This window comes from Phyllostomus discolor, chromosome 6 (genome assembly GCF_004126475.2).
Source record: "Phyllostomus discolor isolate MPI-MPIP mPhyDis1 chromosome 6, mPhyDis1.pri.v3, whole genome shotgun sequence".
Classification (NCBI taxonomy): Eukaryota; Metazoa; Chordata; class Mammalia; order Chiroptera; family Phyllostomidae; genus Phyllostomus; species Phyllostomus discolor.
The window spans coordinates 52,612,224-52,620,567 of NC_040908.2; the positions used below are offsets into that span (position 1 = coordinate 52,612,224).

The 8,344-nt window shown below is 43.3% G+C and overlaps 1 protein-coding gene across 1 annotated transcript; it reads left to right on the top strand.

Moving 5' to 3' along the window:
* Nucleotides 1-332: 332 nt before the first annotated feature.
* On the top strand, nt 333-6,948 carry MRPL19 (mitochondrial ribosomal protein L19). Its single transcript, XM_028516236.2, has 6 exons — nt 333-481; nt 674-791; nt 3,036-3,154; nt 3,346-3,480; nt 6,223-6,404; nt 6,538-6,948. Exons 1-6 carry the CDS (start codon nt 379-381, stop codon nt 6,757-6,759), a joined length of 879 nt encoding a protein of 292 aa, XP_028372037.1. The 5' UTR covers nt 333-378; the 3' UTR covers nt 6,760-6,948.
* Nucleotides 6,949-8,344: the final 1,396 nt, after the last annotated feature.

Below are 8,344 nucleotides of genomic sequence, written 5' to 3' on the forward strand. Positions count from 1 at the left end.
GATGTAAGAGCTGCTAACAGAAGGTACCTAGTAAGGATAAGAGCCCATAATGGGGTTTTGACGTAGTGAAGACTTGCCTGAGAAAGTGAAGACTGAGCTAATTTCAAAGGTGGACAAAAGCTTTCTAGGCTGTAAGAACACCCCTGTATAGGCTTATCACTGGTACATTATGGGGAACTAGGGGAAATACTCACTTTTCGTAAAAAGTCTAGGCGAGGTAGAGTAGGAGACCGGGGGAGGCCCCCCCCCAACCTCCCCGCGCGGAGCGGTGGAAGACGTGGCTATTTTGTCCCACAGCAGCTGCCATAGGGCTGTAGTAGGCCACGCTCTGGACCCACTGATTATTGGGAGTTGTAGTCTTTACCTGTGCGAGCAGGCATGGCGGCTTCCATTGCACGGGTCTGTGGAGCAGCAACTGGACTGACCCGGAGCGTTGGAGCCTCCAGGGCGCTGCTCCCCGTGCGGGCCTCTGTCGCCTGCCGTAAGTGGATTGAGGCTTGAGAGCCGAGGAGCAGAAGGGTTGCAGGGCGAGGGTGGCAGTAGGCGAGCGTGAAAGTCTGGAGTAACCTCGGTGGAGGACCCTCGTAGGACCTCAAGCTGGGGAGATTGCGGGGTTCCCCAGAAGGGCAGGGCAGGCTCCAGCATCCTTGATCTCTGCTTTCTGTTCCCGCAGGGGCCCGCGTGGGGCCGGGCCGTCAGCAGAGCACTGGACCTTCCCAGTCCGGCGCGTTCCAGCCGCCTCCAAAACCCGTCATCGTGGACAAGCGCCGTCCCACGCGAGAGAGAACCAGGTGAAGCAGGGGCTTGGGCATGATTCTTTCTTTTTGGGTCTGCGCTCAGGAACCTGTATTCGCTTAGGTCTGGGCTCTAAATCCGGGTCTGAAACTCCCATTGCAGGAACTCGTGGATCCAATTGTTGTTGAGCCCTCATACGTAAAGCACACCCAACTCAAGCTTGCCTTCCTCGCTTCTTCCAAGCTGAACTGAACTTTGTTTGCAGTTTTATTAAATTAGAACTTCAGATAGGGATTTCCCAGATTTGAAGGTATTAGTGTTTCTGTAGACCTAATTAAAAAGCCAATTGGCGGGGTGTGGAGCGGAGTATGTGATGTGAGTATAGGCTTTGTGAAGGGACTCTGGGCTGTTGATTGGATTATCTTTGCCTGTGTGTGTGTTTAACATTTCAAATATTCCGTGGTCCTGAGTTGAAATAAAGTTGAATTTATGGAATTTAGAAATTAAGAAAAGACTTTTATCCAACTTTTTTTTAATGTGGAAAAAGAAATAGCTTCCTTAAATAGCAGCACTTAATGTAACCAGTAAAATGAAATATAAATTGTGTAACAACTTTGGAAAACAATTTAACACAATTTAGTAAGTTTGATGTTGTGTATACTTTTCCATCCCGAAGGGTATAAAAAAGTAATAAGTATGAGAAGATATGTATAAGATGCACACAAAAGCATTGTTTGTAAAAAAAATTAAGTAACCTAGATATCTGTCAGCACATGGGCTATTATATGGCAGTGAAAGTGAATGAACTAGAGCTAACATGAACTTCAAAAATACATGTGAAAAAAAGCAACCTACAGAAGAATTGATATAGTATGATAGCATTTTTATATTGCCTAGACATATATATGCATATGTAAGGACAAAAAGTATACAGGGGAAATTCTCCACTTTCACAGAGCAATCCAACCTAGCTCTCCCAATAGCTCCGCAAGCAGAGGTTATGTGCCTCCTGATGTGGCACAGTGAGATCACATCATCACCTCTGTAGTATTTTTACCAAAAATATTTAACCTTGGTCTAAGCATGTGGAAACAATAAACAAATCCAGATTCCAGGGACTGTCTATAAGACAACAGGCTTTGACTCTTCAAAAAAGTCAGTGTTATAAAAATACGAAGATGGGGAGCAGCTCTAGTTTCAGAGACTGAAGAGACAAACAACAGACACAGTGTGTGAAGCTGGTTTGTAGCTTAGATTGGGCAGCAGACAGCTATGAGACCTTTTCCAGGACAGTTAAGTGTATTTAAATATGCACTATGTATTAGATTATATATTTTAATTAATGCTGGAATTCTTAGGTGTCATAAAGGGATTGTGATAAATGTAAGAGAATATCCTTGTTCGTAGCAGATACCTTCTAAAGTACTGAAGGATGAAGTGCCTTGCTGCTTGTCATTTTCAAATAGTTCAGGAAAAAATCATGGTATATATATAAATTAGGTATGTATATGTGTATATAAAGTAAATATGTAAAATGTTGGCAGTAGGTGAAGTATATTTGGATGTTCATTGTATTATTGTTTCAACGTTTGGTAGGTTTGAAAATTTTTTAAGTAGGGAATTGAGAAAATGAAGAAATTCATAGGAATAATCATCGCCAAATTTAATTACAGCACAGTAATTATAGGGGTAGATAGGTGCACAGGGGCTTCAACCACATTGATCATTTATTTCTTGAGATGGGTGATAGGGACATGAATTTGCATTGTAATGTCATTTACACTTTCCTGTAGATTAACATTAAAGTGAGTTTAAAATCAGTTCAGGAGACTGGGGCAATTATTTTTTAAAGTCAGTTTGATTATTTATATGTTTGTGTCTTTTCCAACATAGTTTATTACAACATGTGCAATCCAACCCATGGTTATGGTCACAGGCTTTGGAGTCTGACAGACGTTTAAATCTTGACTTGATGAGTTTATAGCTAACCTAATAACAAGTGAGTTATTTATCTCCAAGCTTAATTTTCATCTTGAAGAGGAAACAATGACACCAAACCACCTGGTTGTTGTAAGGATGAAATTATGCTATTGATGTGCTTTTAACACAATGCTAGGCAAGTACCCAGGATTATTAGCTATTTTCATAAGCACTGACAACAATTTTAGTAATAAGATAAATTTTTCTTATTTAGAGAAGGAAGAATAAAATGCTTCAAAATCATAATCTTTTTTTTAAAAAAAGCAACAGATTCTTTTTTAATGGCCTTTAAAGTTTGCTTTTAATTTTTTTTCCTGCAGATTCTTGAGTCCTGAATTCATTCCTCCAAGAGGGAGAACAAAGCCTCTGCTATTTCAACTAGAAAGAAAAGATATGTTAGAAAGGAGAGAAGTGCTCCACATTCCAGAGTTCTATGTTGGTCAGTAAGGGCTGAATGCTTTTATTCTTAGTGACTGGAGGGTTAGTTTTCTTGGCATAGAGAAGGTTGTTTTTCATATACCTGGGTTTTACCTATATGAGGTTCTTATTTCTAACATTATACCAAAATCTGTAGGAAGTCACACAGTTACCTAGAAGTGCTATTGTTTGTTTCTGCGTCTGAATTTGTAGGAAGCATTCTTCGTGTTACTACGGCTGACCCATATGCCAGTGGAAAAACCAGCCAGTTTCTGGGGATTTGCATCCAGAGATCAGGAACGGGACTTGGAGCTACTTTTATCCTTAGGAATACTATTGAAGGACAAGGTAGGTGGGGTTCACTTTATTATTTTGGTTTTCTGGAAAGTGTCCTCTCAGGATTCTTTGTTTTCTGCACACTGGGATAAGACATCTGTAACTTGACAGTGCAAGGGGCTCCAGGGGATGATGTGGACCCTGTGGCCTAAGAAGGTGTGAAAATCAAGGTGGCTGACTACAGGTGGTGCTTTGCTTTCCCTGGAAGGCTCTTTTTACTGCAGGGACAACAGCTGTTAGAGGTGGGCTTTCCAAACTGGCAGCATATCAGGAGGAGAGAAATGACTACAGCAGTGTGGGGACATTCATTTTAGGCGCAAATAGCCCTTGAGAACATTTTGAGCGTAATGATGTTTTTATGAGTTCTTTCTCCTAAAACAAATGGTCCCCTATTTGCTTTATGTTAACAGCAGTCACCACAGGATGGGTTTTATAAGGATCAGAGAAATTTTTTTAAAAAGCAAAATTATGTAAGCTATGCCTGATAAGGCAGAGGAACAAGTGGTAAAATTTTAGAAAGCTTATGAATCAGAATGGCAGGAACAGTCAAGTGTCCACTCTTTATGTTGTGTTGTGTGCTGTGTGATCCCCAGCAGCGGAGTGCTGCGTTCAGGAGGAACTGAACGTATGAGAGCAGTCGCTGCCTTTCTTACCCTGCAGGGACCTGAGAGACGCTGTGCTTCAGTCCGGTCATGTACTGCAGAAACCTTGTCATAGAAAACACCAGCACAGGTGTGAGTCAGACAGACCTGGGTGTGATTTTCTTTAAAATTGAGATAAGAGTTTCTACCTCCTGGGGTTGTTGTGGTCAGTTGATCGTGGTGTTGTACATGAGGTGCTGGACACAATACTCAAAAGTATTAGCTCCTTGTCATTCTTTTTTAAAAAGATTTTATTTATTTATTTTAGACAGAGGGGAAGGGAGGGAGAAAGAAAGGGAAAGAGAAACATCAGTGTGTGGTTGCCTCTCGCATACCCCCTACTGGAGACCTGATCTGGCCCACAACCCAGGCATGTTTCCTGATTGGGAATCGAACCAGTGGCTCTTTGGTTCACAGGTTGGCACTCAATCCACTGACCACACCAGCCAGGGCATCTCCTTGTCATTCTTTACAGTATATTTTGACTGTAACCTGCACAGGCAGGTTACCTTCCCCATTAATACTCCCTTTTCTGGTGGTTCATTTTTAGGCCAGTGGCTTTAAGTATCATCCTTATGATGACCATTTCCAAATATATATCCTGAGTATTAACCCTTTCCAAAATTCCAAATTCCATATTTGCATATGCAGCTACCAATTTGGCATCTCCATTTGGATATCTTATAAGCATAAAACAAGTTCAAAGGAGAACTCTTTATTTCCCCTCACAATGTGTTCTTTTCAAGTTTTTTTTCCTATTTCTGTAAATGATACCACCCCTCACCCATTTAATAAAAAGGTTAGGAGCTTTTGTTTTTTAAAGATTTTTTATTTATTCACTTTTAGAGAGGGAAGGAAGAGAGAGAGAGAGAGAGAAACATCAATGTGCGGTTGCTGGGGGTCATGGCCTGCAACCCAAGCATGTATCCTGACTGGGAATCGAACCTGCGACACTTTGGTTCGCAGCCTGGCATTCAATCCACTGAGCCAAGGAGCTGTTTTTAATTCTCTTTCACACACTCAATCAGCAGGTTTTTATAGCTCAGTCTCCAAAAAGTGTATCCCAATTTTGTCCATTTCTCCATCTCCATTGCTACTGCTCTTGTCCTTGCTACCTCCTTCTCCTCCTTGCAGCTGTGCGGTATCGCTGGTTCACTTTCCTGACTCACCAGTTAGCATGCTCCAGACAAGTGGGCCTTTTCCAGGTTTTTCAAACAGGGCAAGTTTGTTAAGACCCCAGGGCCTTAGCATTTCCCATTCTTGCCTGGAGCATTCATGGCCCTTTGTAGTATCAGTTTAAATGTCACCTTTTCAGAGAGGCTTTCTCTGACTATGCTAAAGCTGCTGCCTCTTCCCATCCACAGTGTCGTCACCCTGTGTTGTTGGTGTGTCTGTCATCCAGGAGATCGACAGCTGTATGGGAGGAGATCTTACTGTTCGGGTTTTGCTGTAGACACAGCTCCCAGATCAGTGCCTGAACCAGAGTAGTTGTGCAGGAAGTACTGGACTAAATCCTGGTATTAAACACTGGATGTTAACACAGATCATGTATTTTACTATTTCTGTTCCTCTTGGGGTTGTTCCAGGAAACCTTAGAATATACTATTGCCATAAGCATTTGAAGATACAGATGGTATGTATTAAGTTGTTACTTGTGGCATCTTGGAAACATCAAAAACTGTTCTTAGGTTGCTTCCTACGGAAAGCTCCAGAGTGTTTAAACAAGCAAAAAACAAAAATGAAGCTATCCTTACGAGGGCTTCTAAACCAGTTAGAATTTAAAAATGTACCTACTCTTTTTTGCATCATTGATCCTCTTGCTCTTAGTGTAGATGACAGAGCTCTGTTTAAATAATTGGGAAATAAACTACATGACAGTGGAAAATTTACTCAAATTTTCTCCACGTAATACTGTCAGAATTGAAGAGGTGTTGTCTCAATGTATTTATAGAAGACATCATTCTTTTGACTTTAAAGATTGAAATTTACGCCACATTTCTACCTGCAGTTTCCTGCCCTGTGCTTGTTCCTTGACGAAATAGCTTTTACTGCATTGGGAGGCTTGTGCAGGAATCTGGACTTGGATTGTAAGAAAGTTTTCTTCTCTTCTTAGGTGTTGAGATTTGCTTTGAACTCTATAATCCTAGAATCCAGGAGATCCAGGTGGTCAAACTGGAGAAACGGCTGGATGACAGCTTGCTGTACTTACGAGACGCCCTTCCAGAATACAGCACTTTCGATATTAACATGAAGCCGGAAGTACGAGAATCTAGCCAAGAAGTTCCTGTCAATCAGGTATAAGTTGAATGCTTCAAACTGGAAATCGAAGTGTAAAATAAGAGTCATCTTGATGAAAACTTTTAGAAGAATTTTGCTTTTCACTACCAGCCTAATTTGTCCCCGCCCCCTTTTTTAATCTCTCCCTCAGCTGAAGGTGAAAATGAAGCCTAAGCCCTGGTCCAAACGCTGGGAGCGACCGAAGTTCAAGGTGAAAGGAATCAGGTTTGATCTCTGTTTGACTGAAGAGCAGATGAAAGAAGCTCAGAAGTGGAGTCAGCCATGGCTTGAGTTTGACATGATGAGGGAATATGATACTTCAAAAATTGAAGCTGAAATATGGAATGAAATTCAAGCATCGAAAAAGTCTTGATCTGAAAATGTATTTAGCTCCTTGCAGACAATACACTGACTCTCAGAGGATTTTTTTAGAGACCACTTTAATTTCATATATAAGGACATAGTCATTCAATCAACTAAGCATTCATTATTTTATGAATACTGTTTAAAAAATTAAAATTAGTACATCTCTATTACTTTAAAAGGTGAAGTACACATGCCACGTGGTCTGGTGTCTGTTCTGTTACTGGAGGCGAAACTAAAATAGAGTTAGGTTACCACAGAATCCTCTCACAGAAAGTCTGGGCAAGGAAGTAGGTACCCAGCCCTGACCGGCTGGATGCGCCCCCACAGGCAGGCACAGCCCCGCCCACTTCTCCAGTCTGGTGTCAGAGCAACACAGGTGGACTGTGGTGTCTCCTTTGTGCGGACATCACCGGAGTTCCCCATTTCCACTCATCTAGTGCCCAGCCCTTCTTCCAGTGAAGCAAAGGGGAGCAAAGGCCAGTGGCCAGGCAGGACAAATGAGCTGTCTCCTGGAGCACCGTGGCAGGACGTGGTCACCTCGGGAGGCACTGGGGGTGGAGAACAGAGGGTGAGAGAGAAGGTATCTGACCCCAGCTCCCCTGGGTCTTCCAAGTGCCTCCTCTCCTCTCCCCTCCCCACTCCCAGTTCCCCCTGTCCTGGTCCCCAGAAGCCAGGCCAGGAGGCCACAGCTGTAGAGGCTGCAGCTTCATGGGCTTTGCCAGGTCTCCATGTCCACTACCCTAGGAGAGGACCTCACTCAGTCTCTAAAACCTGAGTCAGACCATGTTTCTTCCCTGCTTAAAGTGCTTCCAGAGCTTTCCATCCCCTGTGGGGTGAAGTGTATAAAAGCAGACTCGAGCCCCGGCTGGCACAGAGGGCCGCCCCTCAGCAGCCCTGAACGTGGCACTGTGAGTGCGGTCGGGGGTGACGGGCACTTTCATCAGAATCATCAGTGAGTGCCGATGCTATGTTCCTCATGCTTCATTTTAAAAGGTGGGGAATGTGTAATGTACTTTAGAAGGATGTGAGGGCGGCGGTGGCAGATGTCAGAGAAGCTCGACGGGGAGGTGGCTCAGACCTGGGCTCCAGAGCCAGACCTTGGAGCTGCAGTCCTGGTCCCCCGTGCTGTGTGGCCTTGGGCAGGTTACCGAACCTCCCTGTGCCTCAGTTCCCTTACATGCAAAGTGGGGGCTAAGATAGTCTTTTACTCACAGGACATCAGGACTAATGAGTGTTTTGAAATGTTTAGGAGAGTGTCTAGCATCTGGTACGCCAGTGTTTGGTATTAATAAATAAAATTTATATACTTATTAAATTAATACATATATACAAAGACTTGACTTCTCAAGCTATATTTGATTGCATCCAACCCTAAACTTGTACCCGACCAGTGGTCCAGCCCCTCTGTCCTGTCTGTGTTGCTCGGGAAAGGAAGCCTGAGCACGGCTTCTGTGGGACACGGACACCTGCACGCTTGACCTGCCCCTTCCTCGTTCACAGCCAGGCTCACCCATTGGTCCACCCATCTCTCGTGTCACTTCAAACATCTATCTGGTCGTTAAACGAAGGTCGAGTTCTCTTATGAATCAATA

Excerpts from the sequence above, each read along its gene's own strand:
- MRPL19 (XM_028516236.2), top strand. The coding sequence starts at position 379 with ATGGCGGCTTCCATTGCACGGGTCTGTGGAGCAGCAACTGGACTGACC. Across the intron at positions 792-3,035 it reads CCCACGCGAGAGAGAACCAG|ATTCTTGAGTCCTGAATTCA; the intron begins GTGAAGCAGGGG and ends TTTTTCCTGCAG. Across the intron at positions 3,155-3,345 it reads CATTCCAGAGTTCTATGTTG|GAAGCATTCTTCGTGTTACT; the intron begins GTCAGTAAGGGC and ends CTGAATTTGTAG.